This window comes from Pithys albifrons, chromosome 1 (assembly GCF_047495875.1).
Source record: "Pithys albifrons albifrons isolate INPA30051 chromosome 1, PitAlb_v1, whole genome shotgun sequence".
NCBI classification, from domain to species: domain Eukaryota; kingdom Metazoa; phylum Chordata; class Aves; order Passeriformes; family Thamnophilidae; genus Pithys; species Pithys albifrons.
In genome coordinates this window covers 95292232-95309629 of record NC_092458.1, presented here as the reverse complement: position 1 = coordinate 95309629, position 17398 = coordinate 95292232, and the positions used below count along the sequence as shown (strand labels likewise).

General features: G+C 38.2%; 1 protein-coding gene across 9 annotated transcripts in view; it reads left to right on the top strand.

Annotated features, from left to right (window-relative positions):
• The window catches only part of SENP7 (SUMO specific peptidase 7), a 44171-nt gene that overhangs the window by 1352 nt on the left and 25421 nt on the right, over positions 1-17398 (top strand). For 2 of the 9 annotated variants that reach the window (XM_071561382.1, XM_071561365.1), the window contains exons 2-6: positions 374-420; positions 2920-3027; positions 5281-5375; positions 14508-14705; positions 16284-16481. In XM_071561382.1, coding sequence (XP_071417483.1) covers positions 385-420; positions 2920-3027; positions 5281-5375; positions 14508-14705; positions 16284-16481 — 635 coding nt within the window. In that variant the 5' untranslated portion in view covers positions 374-384. Of the gene's footprint in view, positions 1-373; positions 421-2919; positions 3028-3508; positions 3613-5280; positions 5376-9547; positions 9678-14507; positions 14706-16283; positions 16482-17398 lie in introns of those variants that run through there. The other 7 variants (XM_071561373.1, XM_071561400.1, XM_071561391.1 and 4 more) reach the window with 7 other exon arrangements.

Here is a 17398-nt window from a genome sequence, read left to right as displayed (position 1 = left end):
CAGTGGTCTTAAGCTGAAAAAGGGTAGGTTTAGGTTGGACATGAAGAAGAAATTGGTTTTTGTGCTGAGGGTGCTGAGGTGTTGGAACAGGTTGCCCAGAGAAGCAGTGTTCATCCCTGGAAGTGTTCAAGGTCAGGTTGGATGGGCTTTGAGCAACCTGATCAAGTGAAAGATGCCCCTGCATGAGAGTTGAAGCAGTTGGTCCTTTAAAAGTCTGTTCTAACCCAAGCCATTTTATTAATTGCTTTCTTTGTGCTAGTTTGCTCAAAAATTATTTTCTTGTTCTTTCTTAATGCCTACTACTGTAGTCCTGCTTTCCTCTTAATCAATAAACCACAAATTGCTAAGTTTATTTTGTTTCTTTTTTTTTCAGTAGGGAAGATCATGTCAAGAAGAACATCATCTTCAAGTCATGTCAGTGTAAGTGTTCCTATAAATTGCAACAATTTATTTTGAGGCTGTGAATATCCTAGGGCATTTTCATGTGTTTGCACAACCAAATTCATTCTTCAGTGGTCCAGCTTTTGCTTTGTTGGAACGCTTTTTCCTGGGAAACAATTTATTGTGGTAGCAGTCAATACTAATGTCCGCTGTTGAACATTGATTAATACATGATAGGCTTAGCATTTGATTACAATAAACAGGGTATTTTCAGGGTTATTTTAAGACCTAGGCTAACATCTAAAATATTACAGCAATTAGAGTAAGCTCAGTTAAGTGGAGCAGCTGCACAACTGTGTAATATTTGGTTGTTTGCAGGTATGTGCTCAGGGGCTGCTTTTGCTACTGTTTATTTTTTTCTAAAATATCTCTATTAGAAGCACTTTCTAGGAGTGGAAGTACTGGTGAGAACAAATGGTAGGCACAGGAACTGGTTTGATGGGGTAAGGTCTGGACTATCTAGTGGTATAGAAAGACACTTGTTTATGCACTTTCTCTGACCCTTGCTCCTACAGGTGGCAACCTTCAGGAAAGTACTGCTGGTTTAGATGGGGAGTCTGCTAAGTGCCTATGCACATGTATGTGTTGAGTTAGTCACCTTTTGTCTGGGACAAGGTGAGGCAACTGCATAGGTTGCATTTAGCATAGATTCAGAACTCTATTTACCTTTTGACTTTGTGCTTGTTCTGTAAGTTAAATGGGGGCACAGCAAACCAACATCTCGTTAATGAGTGCAAGCATTGGGAAGGTCCTGTATGGTGAGCTGGAAGTGTTGCTGATGAACGTATTTGTGCTCTTTATTCCTTTCTGTCTGTCAGTCTGTCTGTTCTTGTGTTCTGAGTCTAACCTTGCCTATTCTTAGTGTTACCTGTTATGTTATTACAGAGGTTATCGGAACCTCTTCAACTCTATGTGCATGTTAAAATTCTAGATAATTACGTGTTCTTAGGAATCTCATAACAGAAATATGTACTTAGGCAGCAGGTGGAATTGTGAAGTAAGAAATTTGTACCTGGCAGATCAGAAGAATGCATTCTGACTGATAAACTTGTTAATAGACTAAAAGAAAACAAACCAAACAAATTTGAAACAATCTACTTGTAGAAGTCCTTGCATAACATAATGTCTTGTTTCAGTCCTTACTTGTTAATTGAAAAGGAAGAGAGGTGCTTGTATTGGAAGTTTTTGCCTGTGTATAACAGTAATGTCCTTTATAATTTGAGGAATCTGTTACTAAAAGGCATAATTATTAATACAGCTTTCACCAGCAAAAGCAGTCTGAGGTACTGTATAGAAATCTGGGTCTTAAAAAAATAGCTTAATCTTTGTTTCAAAGAAGTGTAGGGAAGGAATATGAGCCCTCACAATTCAGACTAAGTATTATCTCATGGTGCAGCATGCTTCATTATGGTCTGTCTGAAGCTCTGCCTACCGAGCTAATGGTGCAGTTGATGTGTTAATTATTAAGTTGTTAGTGTTGCTGCTCTGAATTCCTGCTTGTAATTTCATGTTACAACGTGAAGGATCTGTTGGCTTGCAAATCAAGTTCATAGTACACTTGACAGTGGCTATCATATGAAGTGGCTTCAGCTTTTTCCTGGATGAGATAGACTCAGTTATCTGAAAGATGTAAATGTTGCATTCCCTCTCTGATTCATTCTCATCTGGATGTATTTGCGCTGTCAAGTTTTGCTTCTCAGGATATCTGGAGAAATGGCAATGCTTGCACTTTTATTCTTTCAGTTGATGTTATTTTTAACTGGCTGAATTACATGGTAGGAAATGTCATCTTATTATCTTATTTTGATGAACTAGTAAGAATTTAGTGTGTTCATTTTTGGGTTGAATTTCAGTGAATGAACCTTATTTCCTATGTATTTTCTTCTTAAATCTGAAAATTTCTTTGGATTACTGTTTTTTCTTTCAGTAATTACTTTCAAAATGCTGGTTCCATTTGTGTGAAGGGTGGCAATGACAATAGTGCTGCCATCTTGTGTACATTATAGTCTGTTGATGCTAAATTGTCATACCAAAATACTTGTACTATTGTTCTTCATCCTGAATGTTTTGTTTAGTGAGACCAAAGCTGGTGTGACAGTCTTCATGATAATCTGATATTTTCTTTGCTCTTTATCGTTCTCTAAGCTGAAACAACTTAACTGGGGTGTAAATAAATAAGAATGAACTAAGGAAACTGTGTCAATACCTTTTAGGCAGATGTTTGAAATTGTGAGGTTAATGAAATAGGAAGAGCTTTTTCAGGTGTTTCATGTGTTAAAACTTGCTCCTCATGAGGTGTGGCTCATGATTTGGGATCAGGCATCAATGAGGAATGCATTTAAACTAGTCACAGATCAATGTTTTTCTTACATTTTCATTTTGTGTGACAGTTAAGAAAACTTTGTACATGGCAGTATCAGCTCGTAGCACCAGGGCATAATTTTGTTTTATCTTGTGTGTAACATCATCTATTTTCAGTTTCGTATACCAAAGAAGAAAACAAATATCAAGTCAGAGGATGTTCAAGTTCAGTCGCCTTTGGCAAGGCTCCCAGGCTCCCACCACTGGGACTACCCTCTAAAAGAGGTAAAGAGAAGTTCTTCAGAGTGTTAAGTGTGTAGGAGAATACTACAGTAGATTTTGCTTCCATTTTGGAGGCTGGATTCTTCAATCCCTGATGCTGCCTTGTGATCAGTAAGTGACCCAGACTGTCTTGAAAAAAGACAGGTGTGTAGGTCTGAAATCTGCCTGCAAGCATACATTTATAGAAATGGAACTCTTAGGGCCTTGTTTCCAGCCTAAATCATTGAAAAGCAGACTTGGTCTTCAGGGGTAGTTTGAAAATATCTTGAAAATCGTTAATTTAAAGGTAAATATAGTATTTATTACTTTTGTTAATTGTCTTCTGATTCCTGAACTACTAGGTTATATTCGGGTCACTTACTGAACTTGTTTTTATGACATGGAAATAACTTTTACATTGAGTTTTCAGATAGTTATTGTTTATATCTAAGGGCTTAAAGTTTAAAGGAGTATAATAAATTCTGTATCACTTTTAACAGAATTTTAGACACTAATACAGAAATAACTGTATGAAGACCAGAAGACTGTAAGAGTACTTATGGCATTTATCATAAATGACTGTCTTGATCTTCTCAGTCACACAGAGAGGTGAATATTTACCTTTATAAATCTATTCCAAATTCAGTGAGCATTTTTAAGATGCTGAGTGTTGGAAACTTACTTTGTCTTCTTCAGCTCAGCATCACAAGTTTGTTTTAAGTTTTAGTGCTTTCAGAATCATGAGGCTGGACAAACAGGCTCCCCCTCAGAGGAGTTTTAAAAACTTAGTGGATATAGTTAGGAATTCCTTTGTACTAGTGGTGATAATGTGACCCAGGTCTCTTGGTAGGTCAGGTCATTTGAACAGACTGCAATAGAGACTCACTGTGTGGTTGTGTTCTATACTGTTAATATTTTAAGTGAGCAGAGCATCCAGTTACAGTCAGGTTCTGAAATTGGAGGTAATGTCTCCTGTGGTTACAAGCAGCAGCTTCTTGGACAGATCCAGACAGCACTTGCATGGAATTCATTCTGTATTTCTCTCTACCTCTATGAAAATAGTGATTTGACTGGGTGAATTGAAAAATACTTTTTTTCCCTTGTCATTTCCTATATGTTGTCTGATTTTCCATTTCTTATTTTTCTGCCCTGTGTCTCTGTGTTTTGGACTTTTCCACATGGTAGAAGGTTTCATATGCTTTAAAGGCTGATGAGTTTTTATATTCTACTTTAAAAGAAAAGCTTGCTCATGAGGAACGAGAGTTTGCTCTGTGTTGTTTGAGGAACTTTGTGCAGCTTTCAGTGATTAGGATGTGTAGGTCTCTACCGTGCTTGAACACCAGTGATATGAGGTGAAATAAATGATATTTGAAGGCAAGAAGAGGGCAGAGCACCTTCAAGGCAATTTCTTGCTGCCAACATATTCAATAATGGGGGTATTTTTCATTAGAGTTAGTCCCTTATGGTAGGGAAAAGTTTGATTCGGGATGCACCTCTCAGACTTGACTGAAGTTTGTAAAATGTGAGAGGATGAATTTTTCAAATGCAATTTCGCCCCACAGTTAGACAAGAAATGAAGACAGAAATGAAGTTAAGTCTCCTTTCAGCCTGACTGGAGTAATTTTCCAGCATCAGTTTGGTTTATTATATTTTAAAAAAGATAAGATGAGATTAGGAGAAGGTAATGACAAAGGGAGGACAGTTTTGGGAGTCGCAGCAATAACTGTTTTTTGGTGGAGCTTCATTTATTTAATTAGAAAATGTAAGTGCTTTCTGGTAAGGTAAGATAATGTGGAAAAATGAAGTCTTGCTCTTATGGGTTTTGCATCCTCAGTGCAAAACCTTCAAATTCCTTTTTCTTCTCAGAATTTTGTATCTTTATGTAGAATATAATTGGGTGTTAAATGCATGGAGTTAAAGAAAGTAGAGGCTGTCATGTATTTGTGATTATGTAAAACAGGCCTAATGTTTAAATCCCAGTTTGGGATAATCCTTTAAATAGGGAAATAATTGAATTGTCCTGTGTTTTCATGTTTTTTAGGAGAAAAAAGTTCTATTCAAGGTCAGGTGGTATGTGGATGCTTTAAATCAAACATTGATTCTTTTCAGAATTGTTCTATATACTCTTTGTGGCTCTGCTCTATTTGATCAGTTGCATTGATTCTTTGTCTGGCATTGTTCCACTTTTTTCCATTTTCCAGTGTGTTATCCATTGTATGTTATTGATGATGAAATCTTAAATCTTAAAACCTGCCAATTTTATTTGCTTTGTTTCAGTGTAGATTAAGTGCCAACTGCAGAAAGTCTGCCACAAAAGGAAGAAGGCAAAAGGACTCTGACAGACACAGCTCTAATGACGGAGAATCAGTTGGGTAAGAAGTGACCTTAAAATGAATTCTTCTCTGTTGTTATGTTCAGAATTTCGTAGTCTGTCTTGCAGATGGGCATTTCCGGTCTCGGCTGGTTATTTGTGTAATTCAGAGGTGGTTTTCAAGCTGTCAGGTAGCTCCCCTTCAGAGAATCATGGTTCAGTGAACTCATGGCAGCCATGGCTTTGTTTTAACACAACACAGGACTGCAACATCAGAACAGGAGTGCAGCAGTTACGAGAGGAGTTACTGCTTGTTGTCCTGCTTGGAAGGTGTTCGTTACTCTCTAAATGTAAATTGTCATTCTAGCCCTAAATGTTTTAGGTGTTTAAGAAGCTTCCCAGGTTATCTTTTGTTTAGCCTTTTTTTCCTTGTTGTCCACACTCATTAACCTAGTTTTATTGACTCTTAAAAATGATAATAAATAACCCTTAAGCAATATAGTGATGAGTAGGGGAAGGCAGTAATGAACTAGAGCTTTTTCACCTCTTTGTTACTGTCAGGACACCTGAGTAAGTAATTAAGACTGCTGATGTACTCCTTCTTTAAACTCTGTTGACAAGAGCAGCTGCCTTGGTTTCTTTGAGATTATGGCAAATAATTTAAAATTATCATCTGAGAAGCTGTCAGATGGTTTATTCAAGAAAATTTTGAAGTTATAAGTGCTGTAGTTGACAAACAGAAATGAAAATGCAGAACTATATTTATTAGCAGCATCTAGGAAACATAGTGCCTGTGTGGCATAATGAATTATGTTTGTCCTTCTGAAGCAACTGTTACTCCACAAATCATTAATTTCTAAATAAATGAATAACATTTTCTGCCCTGTTTTCTGACTATGACTAAACTTGACCATAAGCAGTGCACAGGCAATGAAAATGCTTAATGACACTGGTGAGTTCTGTGGTTTTGTGACCTATGAATAGTAATTTTTAGCCTGGTCTGTATATTCAGAATGCTTCAAATGTGTAGTTACAAAAGATGCTGAATTTATTTTTTCATACCTCCTCCAAGGCATAGCTGTCAGTTTGCATGTAGTTACCTCAAAGTGCTTCTGTCAGTAACTTTAACTGAAGGAGTGGCTCACAGGATCAGCCTGGCAGAATTAACAGTTTTGTTAATTGTAGTTTTCTGAATTTCATTTATGTTGTGACATGGTTGTTACCTCATATCAATCTCTAAAGGCCTTTAAGTAAACTTTCAACTGGTCCTTTCAACATTGAGGAGGTGGGAGGTTTTTTTTAAAAGCTACCTTTGAATCTGTTACATATGTTAATTTTCTGTTAGATATGTTTATTTTGATATGTGAGAGACTTTCAAGTAGCATTCGTAGGTGTTTTATCATTTTTACCAAAATTCTCACCAACAGGTTAGTGCTATTTAGGCTGTAAAGAGAAGTAAATATTCACATATTAAACCTGTACATTTTTCACTTCCTTGAAAAAAGATGTGTGTCTAGAGACTAGCTGGAGGTTCTCTGTAAAATAAATTTACTGTCTAAAATGAAGCTCGTACTAAGTATTCCATCTGGGTACCTGGTGTTTCTCGGTAAGTCAAAATCAACACAATGATCTCATTGCATCGCTAGAAAGAGGACACAGGTTCTAAACAGGTGGTGAACTGAAGTCTAAAAGCTGACAAAACTCAGAAGAGGGAATAGTGCAGTTGCATGCTGAGTCTTTCTGATGTAATAGTTTCTCTGTTCTTTCTTTCCAGTGAGGAATACTTCATTTGCATTGCAAAGCAGGAAGTAAGTCTTAATGAGAAACTCGTGTTAGCTCCTGATGTTTTAAAACCAGCCCACTTTATTGATAGGAGCTAATATCCAATGTTTAGGGAGACATGTTTCATCTAAAGTGTTGCTTCAGCACTGCTATTGTTACTTAATATTAGTCAGAGAGGACAAAGTGGGTATATTAGCACAAAACCACCTTCAGATTTTTTTTTTAAACTTTAATTCTGGATTACAAAATTTGGTAGTTGGTTGCTTCTGTCAGTTGTGCTGTGATGTGAGACCATGGGGGTTTGTAGCAGCAACTGCAGCTGCTCTCACTTGTATTTCTCTGCCCATGGCCTTGTGAAAGGGCACTGTCAGGTCATGGGCTTGTGATCCCAGAGAGGGCTCTCAGGGCAGGTGAGTCGCCTTGTCCTTTTCATATGCCGGAGTTCTCTTGCAAGTTTCTATGATTGTGTTGCAAAACTGATTAGAACTGTTATGAAATATTGATAGTTCAATTTATTAGGGTCATAGAATCATAGAATCGATGGGGTTGGAAAAGACCTCTGAGATCATCAAGTCCAATCCTTGGTCCAACTCCAGTCCATTTACCAGATCATGGCACTCAGTGCCATGTCCAATCTCACCTTAAAAACCTCCAGGGATGGTGAATCCACCACCTCTCTGGGCAGCCCATTCCAATGCCTGATTACTCTCTCTGTAAAGAATTTTTTTCTGATCTCCAACTTAAATTTCCCCTGGCAGAGCTTGAGCCCGTGCCCCCTTGTCCTATTGCTGAGTGCCTGGGAGAAGAGACCAACCCCCACCTGGGGGTCATTACAGAATGTTAGATACAGTGTTTCTGTAATTGGTCAATTAATGTTTTGTATCCCACTTAGGAAACTTTTTAATAATCAAGGAAGTGGATAACACTATTACAAGGGTAGCTATGACCACCTGGAAAGAGTGTTTAGAGAGGTCTACTTGCTTCAGCTCTATTACTACTGCATTCTCCCAAGAGGGGAGTAGAGGTAAATTGAAAAAAAAAATAACAACAAAATAAGAAAAAATCCAACAGAAACCCCTCCAACAAACTGCAACCACCCAAAAATACAAACAAAATGGAACACTGTTCTGAAATTCAAACTTCTCATCCTGGTCTGTTTTTTTTTTTTTTGAAGGAGGAGAATGGGAGAAGTACTTAAATAAGATGTGTGGTTCTTGCAGCTCAGTATGTTAATTGAAATGCATGTCACAGCTGAATCAAGCACTGACCCAGTAGCAGTCAGCTTTTGTGGCAATCGTTTGCATGACGAGTGCATTTTGTCAGTAATAACTTCCTGGTCCAGCAAAACAAGGAGGTTTGTAGGAATGTTCATGTTTGCTGCTGGTTGGTCATTGGCTTCTCATCACCTGGTGAAAGGTCAGGACCTTGAAGCAGGAAGAGGACAGACTGAGGCTTTCTCTTCAACAGTGTGTAGTCAGTGAACGTAATAATCATTTTTCCATTAATGATAGTGTATCATATTAGTCCTTTGGGCCCTAAAATGTCAAGGGCCTGCTGAGCTTTGCACATGCTGCAGAAGCTCAGATAGCTCAGATACATGACAAGTGTATCAGTGGCTTTATTCTGTAAACTCAGGACAGATGTTCAGCTTTTATGGGACCTGATGGGTTGACCCTCAAATGGTATGTGACATCACACTATCACAGTAATATTTCCCAGAACTTGGTTTTACTAGTAGAAGAATGTAAGCATGAAGATAGTGGTGTAGAGAATTAATAATAATTTAGTCCAAAAGGAGTCAGTAGTCTCCAGGTCTCATTTTGATCACTTTCTAATACAAATTTGAATGAATTGGAGGCAGCAGTTACAGTAGTGCTGTGTGTGCACAAATATGATCATAGAGAAAGGAACTAGATCTAGCAGCTGTGATTATTGTGTGAAATAGAGGTCAACACATTCCCCAAAGGGGTATGAGCAATTAATAGCTTTTAGTCCTGTGGTTTGTTAGGTAGAATAATCCTTTTAGGTCTGTGAAAAGTAATATGAGACTTGCCAGGAGCAGCTAACAGCATTTTTCATATATTTTTTGTTTATTCCATCATTACATGTGTATGTATGTTCTCATTACCTTTTCTGTTTTTTCTGTTTTGTGGAGGTAGTATGGGAGGTGTTTGCTCTGGAAACAGAAATAACTGCCTCTGATTTTCCCTCACCAAGATGCCTCCAGTTCTATTGTTATGCAGGTTGCTTGTTGGGTCTGCTGGTGGAACTTGCTTTTAATGTATACTTCTCTTGCTTTTTTCCTGTTTGACACTAATTTTATCTTTTGAAATGTCATTTGTGTGATTTCCAGTAGTTTCACAGGTCTTTGTGTATGCTTGAAATTGTAAGGTCATTTTTGCAAAAGTTCTTGGTTAAAATGTATAAACTCTGTTTAAATCAAGGGAATGAGAAGAATTCAGTGCTGAATAATGATGAGTAAACCAAATTACAGAGGAGCCTGGAGTCTAAGGCCTGGCATGATCTGAATGGGAGCAAAAGATGTCAGACCTGAGTTTCTAAAGTGGCCAGCAAACCATAGGTAGTGAAATTCTGCTTCTGGCTCCTTTACCTCCTGCTGTGGACTTTTTCTGTCATTGTGTTGTTTAAGCACTCAGTGTTGGAACATTTGCTGTTATCTTTACAAGTTCAGATCATACATGGTGTCTTGGTTTGAGCTGGCAAACTGCCAACCCTCCAAGTACAGGGTTAGAGGGGAAGGAAAAAAATCTTCAAACCACTTTTATACTAAAACTACATATATTTTTAGAGAAAGAAAGAGACAATTAGAAGAAAGTACAAATATACACTCACTCAAGTCTGAAACAGCAAACAATTCCCCACTTCCTAATGAACACACAAATTCTACTATTTTAACTACACATTACTTCAAAGAACTTATTCCCCAGGGAGACAAACCCAAGCAGAAAGGAGAGAACCAGAACAACACATTTCACTTTCCTGAGATACCCTGTGAGCCAGTGGTGGGCCTGGTCCTCTCCATCCCCCCCGGGACAGCATCGTGCGTCCTCCCAAGAGGAGGGCTGAGAAGCGACTGCCTTAACCACTCCCACACTGGTTCCTACTTCCCTGGAGATGATGTTGTAATGCGGTATGGAATACAAAATTACTGGCTAGAAGAAGTCAGCTGTTAGCTCAGCCCAGCTCAAGTCAGCTGACAGCTTCAGGCCTACTCTGAACTTTAAAACCTAAATTTAGGCCCACCTGGGTGAACCCATAACACATGGTCACAGAGTCTTTATTTTAATTGTATGTTCCCACAGGACTAAATTACCTGTTAGGGTGAAACCAAATTTTAGCAAAATTTCATTATGATACCTTGTGTTTGATATATAGAAAAAGTTGCTTGGCATTTCTATGAGGTGAAACAATGTCATCTGAAAGAATTGAGATCTTGGGAATGGACTGATAGGCTTGGCTTTAGTCAGGAGAGCTGAAGTGTTCCACAGAAAATAAAACATTTATGTTGTCTCATGGTGCTGTACAATAAGGATTTTGAAATGTTTTTTAAGTTGCTTTTTAAGGAGAAGCAATATTCTGATTCACATCTTTGTATTGCTGGGGCCCATTTCTGCAACTGTTTTGTATTTGGAGGAAAACCCCACACCATTTGGTTACTTCAGGATTAGATTTGTAATTTCAAGTCCTATTAGGGAGAAAGTATCTGACTTAGGCTTTCATTGCTTTATCTCTTCTGGCACCCCAAGAGATGAACTGTCTTACCACTACAGTTCTTTAGTAACTGGACTTCTAATGTAATTTGGAAGTAGAAGGAAATTAAAGCATGAGAGTAAATGTCCAGCTTCATAAGATAAATTTGTACAAGTTACTTGATAACTTTTACCTTGAAATTGCTTTTAACTGCTTTAATAGTTGCAGATTTTCTCAACAGTCTAAGTGGTTTTCATGTAGGTACATTTTTAATTTATGACATTTCTTAAACATATATATTCTCCATTTCCTTAGCTACTCTGTATTTATTTCTTATTTCTAGTATATGTTACAGTGGACAAGCAACAAATGATGTAAAGGTCTGGTCACTGAAAACTCTTCTGGCATATTAAACTGTGGCTAATATGTGAGCTCAATGTTTGAGAAGTCCAGAAGAAAGCCAGAACTTCTGATTTAATGGACACTTCTATAGGAAAATAAGTCTCTTACTTCCTATGCTGAATCAAGAATACTTTACAGACTTGGTATGTGCTCACTATTAGCTGCTGTAGTTGGGCTCCACCATTTAAGATATATGTGGTACTAAACTGACCCTCATGAACTGTGTTTACTTTCTCAGCTTCTCAGTTTTTAAATGAAACTCCAATTTCTGGTTCCTCGGAATGTTGAGCAAACCTTTTCTAGGTCTACAGTATTTGAAGCACATGCTCAGACTCTGTAAGAGTTTCTTAAATGCAGCAGTTCTTTGCATTAGTAGTCATAGACTGTGTATAGGACTAGGTAAAAACCCAAATGTACACCTGCCTTTTCCAGACTGCATAAAACATTCTGGAGCACTGCTGTGGTTTAGGTTGATCTTGTAGTGAGCCTGTTTTTGTTTGTGTGGTGTTTTATTGCCTTCACAGAGTCAGTCTCAGTTTAGAAGCCCTGGATTGTTTTTCCAACAGCTATTTAGGACCAGTCTGTTACATAACACCTTCTCCTCTGTCCATGTTCTTGGCATCAGAGAGCCTTAACTTAGGTAGCTTTTTGTTTTGTTTTTTAGCTCTTTATCACTTAGTTTTTCTTTGGGAATTGTCTGAGAGAAGCTGAGAGAGTGGAATTTGCCTTCACTTGAGTGTAAGTTAGTTTGGAATGGAAACCATTTAGGTTTATTGTGCATTGTGTAGATAGTGGTCTCCAAGGTATGGTCTGTGCAAGACAATTCATTGGGGTACAGGAAGGAAATATTTTTGTACAATTACTAAATGTTTCTATCTTCTTGATGGCATCCTTTTTTTGAATCTCTATCTGTGTGTTTTAGAATCAGAGAATTGTTAAAGTTGGAAAAGACCTTCAAGATCAGCAAATCCAAATATCAATCTGTAAATTAGTACATCTCTGTAAGTTGTAATTAAATAAACTTGTTGAAGGTACATGCTCAAACTACTTACTGCTGATAGAGGTGCATAATCAAAAAAGATTGGAGACCACTGGTCTGGGAAATGCATAGCAGAGCTCTGAGAGAAAGCAGCTTGTTGCATACACGTCCTGGCATTCAGTGGTGCAGAGATCCCATAAGAGGGACTTGCTTTCATGGCTTATAGGAAGGTTGTCCAAGCAGTGTATGGGAGCACTTCTGTCTTTTCAGGTTCAGTGAGGGAGGTTATGTGTCTTCTTAATATGGTAAGTAACCAGGGAAAAGAAATCTCAACATGAAGCAACTATTGAAAGAGCAAAATAAAAGCATTATGTGAAACATCTTAACCCAAGTTCACTGTGTTAGACTAGCATGGCTGTTCTAGATCCCTTTTTAGGTTCAAGCATGTCTGTTCTTCAGCAGTTTTCATGTTAAATATGTATTTATTTGCCAGTAGGTACCATGTAAACAGCTTGCTGAGCTGAATGCAACGTATCAATGGGACAATTATATTTGTTTGCACAGTTGTCAACCCAGTGAGAACTAAGAAATGTTATGGTAGCATGTGTGTAACACCTATATGAGTAATAAAGGTTTTTTCTCTAGCTATAAGAGCTGTCCCGCTGTATGGTATCAACAATTTGTTTTTTTATGCAAGACATGCAATAGAAAAAGGTAATTCTTGCCTCAGTAATCTTTTAAAACCACTGAACTTCAGTGTCCTCTTAGGACCAGCTCTTGGCACACAAGTCCAGTTCTCAGTGGTTTAAAAATGAAGTAAATCGAGACAAACCATCTATGATCTCTAATGTTTATCAGTTGATAAGTTCGGTAAGGCTTAGTGTTGGGGCTGTGCTTCAGTCAAAACAACAGGCTGGGGAAAGAGTGGCTGCAAAGTGGCTCAGCAGAAAAGCACCTGAGGGTGCTGGTCAGCAGCAGCTGAACATGATCCAGCAGTGTGCCCAGGTGGCCAAGAAGGCCAATGGCATCCTGGCCTGTGTCAGCAATAGTGTGGCCAGCAGGACCAGGGCAGTGATTGTCCCTCTGTACTCAGCACTGGTGAGGCTGCACCTCGACTCTTGTGTTCAGTTTTGGGCCCCTCACTGCAGGAAGGGCATTGAGGTGCTGGAGCAACTCCAGAGAAGGACAGCAGAGCCAGTGAAGAGTCTGGAACATAAGTCTTATGGGGAGTGGCTGAGGGAGCTGAAGTTGTTCAGTCTGGAGAAAAGGCTGAGGAAAGACCTTATTGCTCTCTACAGTTACGTGAACGGAGGTTGTGATGAGGTGGGGCTTGGCCTCTTCTCCCAGGCAACTCATGGAAGGACAAAGGAAAATGGCCTCGGGTTGCACCAGGAGAGGTTCTGGTTGGCTATTAGGAAAAATTTCTTCACTGAAAGAGTATTTAAGCACTGGAACACACTGCCCAGGGAAGTGGTGGAGTCACCATCCCTGGAAGCATTCAGAAACCAAGTAGAAGTGACACTTTGCAGTATGGTTTAATGAGCACAGGGTCTTTCAGTCAAAGGTCAGACTTGCTGAACAAGACCTCCAATATTGACCCTAAGGATTCTGTAAGGAAACTGTCCAAATTACTGGCTGTGCTGCACAGTTAATTCTTTATGTCAAGACTTCAGTACCATTCTAGCACAGCTAGAAAAGTACAGATACTTCTTTAAAGAACTTCAGTAGGGAGTTTTTACTGACTTTGTAATTCATAATTTTACATAAATTCTGAGTAAAATTGAGTAGAAATCAGTTGAGACTTAAGACCTGGGAGCTTGTTCCAGCTTTTTGATGTTATTTTTTTCCCCAGCAAGATCATAATTAATTTGTGAAATGGGAACAAATAATATTCATGGTTCTAAAATAAGATGCCACAGTGAGTGCTTGTCTTCATATTCTGCAAATGCTCAGGTGTACACTTTCAGAATAGTTTGTAAGGCCATAGCAACAGCACTTTGAACGTTTTGCAATAAAAAGATGCATCAAAATTTCCATGCTTCTGTACTGAAAGTTTGCCTCTTCAGAATCACATGTGAATATATGTTATTCATGCCAGAAGAGGAAACCTTGAAAGGCTGTCCCTGACCAAGAGATGTGTTTGTGGTGGTTCTTCTCCAAAGACAACTACTTTGTAAGTTGTCAAGGCAGTGAACCAAATTTTAGTGAAGATCTAAGGTATGATGCAGAGAAAGTGAACTCGTAGAAAAGCTTTGTTGAATTCATGTGACTTAAAGTTCTCAGCACCTTATTATTAATATATTATTATATGTATGGCAGGCAACCCAAAATTATCTTGACGAATGTCCTGAGGACGAAAATAGGAAGAAAGTACACACAGATGCAACCTAAAACTGGTGTTAATTTTTCTGATGCTGACAAACTGCATTTAGATCAACCACCCTCATCATCTACTGCCAGCCTAAAGATATGGCAGAGTTTAAACCCTACTCTCCAAAGTATATTACTGTCTAAAAGGTATGTTGTCTTCACTTCATGTCACTAAACAAAACAATTTTCCTTGCAGTTACTTTTTTCATGAGAAAATGTTCTTTATTGTACCACAGCTACCTTGTTCATGAACTTATTTCATCTGAATTCACTGAATTCACTGTACCTGGTGCCATTTGATAATCATTGAGAGAGATGGTGCCAGGCATGTTGTAGTGGTTTTTCTGATCAAATGGCTTCTAGATGGTCCTGTACTAACAAGGCCAATTAATTCTGATTCAGCCATTGGATTCTCAAAATATTTGGGTTTTTTTAATTCTTGTGCAAAGAATACATTTGTATTTAACTGCAACCCTTTCTTCAGGGCCAGTATCAAGGTGTATTTCACTGTTACTGCTTTAGACTACTTATGAAAATAGGAGAACTGGTATAAAAGATCAGAAGAAAAGCATGTCAGTCCATTGTTCTCTTCACCCCTCTGCAAGCAGTGGTCACTTGCAGATATTCAGGGAAAAGTACGGCTGGAGTGAATGTTTTCTTCTCTGTGTTTTCTTGATCAGCTTCTGATGCTCGACAGTTTAGGGACTTTCTTTACTGGAGGTTACATCCAGTCTACAGTGGTTTTCTGTGTTAGACTTTTTTTCTCAGTGGTATTCTCGTTGTTTATCACCTGTATGTCTCTGCAGCATCTTGTCTGTAAGGCAGTGCCCTGATTAAATGCAAGTTTACATCTCTGCAAGAGAAGATCTGAGCGCTCCCCAGACATCACAGTTTGTGGTGGAGTGTGCTCTGTGGATGAACACAGACAACAGAGAATTACACAGTCAATACCCAAAAGACAGTGCTTTTCAAAACAGATTCAGAAAGACCAGAACATTATTTCCTAATCCAAACCAAAATGCAATGAAAGTGGTAGAATTTAAATCCCAGATTGTGGAACTTAAGTGGGTAAATCGAGGGCTATGCAACGAGGTGGCTGCAGTGGCATTGAATCAAATAAATTGTGTGTGCTCAAGTGGGCAGTTGTATCTTCTTATTTCTGCTTAGCTTATCTGTGATGCTTGTGTTCTAACACCTGGAGATGTTTTTCTGAGCCTTGCTGTTCTGTAGAATGCCACCTCTGTACTTGAAGAGGGGAACAAATTCTAATGCTACCTTTTTGTGTACATGCTGCTTTTGTACCAGTTTGCTAAGTGCTTGAGAAAATTCGGTCTCTTACTGGAGGCTTCTTGTTCCCAGGAAGATCAAGATTGTTTGCTTGAGACTTATGAGAAATGTGTAGATACTGCATGAAAGCTATTTAGAGATAAACATTTACCAGATTTTAAACCATACTCCATGATGAGTTAGAGTCAATGCACTGTGAATTGTATCTGGCTAAGGTGAAATTATATGGCTCGTGTTTCTTAGCCTGGTCTCTTATTTTTTTGTGTTTCTCTGCTTACCTTCTATTTTAAGTTTCTTAATGGGATTTTTTTTTGTCTCTAAGGGACAGAAGCAATTGATGTTTGATTATCTAGCCTCTAAGATATCTGAATTTAAAAAGAGCTTTCTTTATGTAGTTTTCAGTGCAGTATTTATGATTTACTGTTATATATATGGCAGGCAACCCAAAGTTATCTTGACGAACATCCTGAGGACAAAAATTGGAAGAAAGTACATAGACAGCCACGTAATAATTGATGCAAATTTACCTGCTGCTGACAAATTGCAATCGGGTCAACTACTCTCATCATCTGTTGCCAGCCTACAGACATGTCAAATATTAAGTTCTCCTCATGAAAGTTCTTTTCTGTCTGAAAGGTATGTTACTCACTGCTGATTTTGCCAGTTTTCCTGAAATGACATAACTTCATAATGGAAAAGAGTTTCCCTGAAAGAATTTTTGTTCTACTCTTGTCTTGAACAGGAGTTTCCTGAGTGCAACTAACATGCTTCTCCAGTGAGCCTTTTGAACACTGCATTTTTTCTGATTTGCTGGACCTGATGCTAATGGGCTACTTTTCTTTCTTAAATGAAATTTCTGTTTGCAGTAGATCAGTGTTTTGATTTGTGAAGATGGCCAAGTAATTCAAACACATCTAAGTTGATTTTGTGTCCAGAACTAAAACCTTGCTTTCCTGTCACTGTTCTGTTCTAGCATGATTTCAATTAACTTCTTTGGCAAAATTTTCCTAATTCCTCTCTGTAATAATTTATTTCTTTTCACATTAACCCACCAGTGGACTCAGTCCTCACAGGGTGACATTGTTTAAGGGCTGTGTGTGTCCTCTCACCACTTAACATCTATTTTAACTCTTTTCTTCCTACATTTAGGTTGACTGAGCATCACAGTAGTGCCTGACATATAAAACTAGCAGAAATCAAATATTAGAATTATATGATGTTTTGATCTAAGATGGCAGTTGCATTCACAGTAAGCTGTCTATTCTTGTCTGTTATGGCTACATCTTTGCTCAACAGCAAATTTTCCACAGGAAAATTTAGGAAGAAATTTTGGGGAAGAGGGTAGAAAGAGGAAGAAGAGAATAAATTTTTTTGAGGGCAGGAGTAATTAACAGTTCCCAGGTAAAAGTTGAGAAAAGTAAGTCACGTTCCTTATTCTGATACATCAGCATCTTCAAGAACTGAAATTAATAGGAATTCCATTTTTTTTCCTCTTGGATTACCCATTACTGCTTAAATTAGCCTGTCACAGCTGCAATTTAAGTGAGGGATTT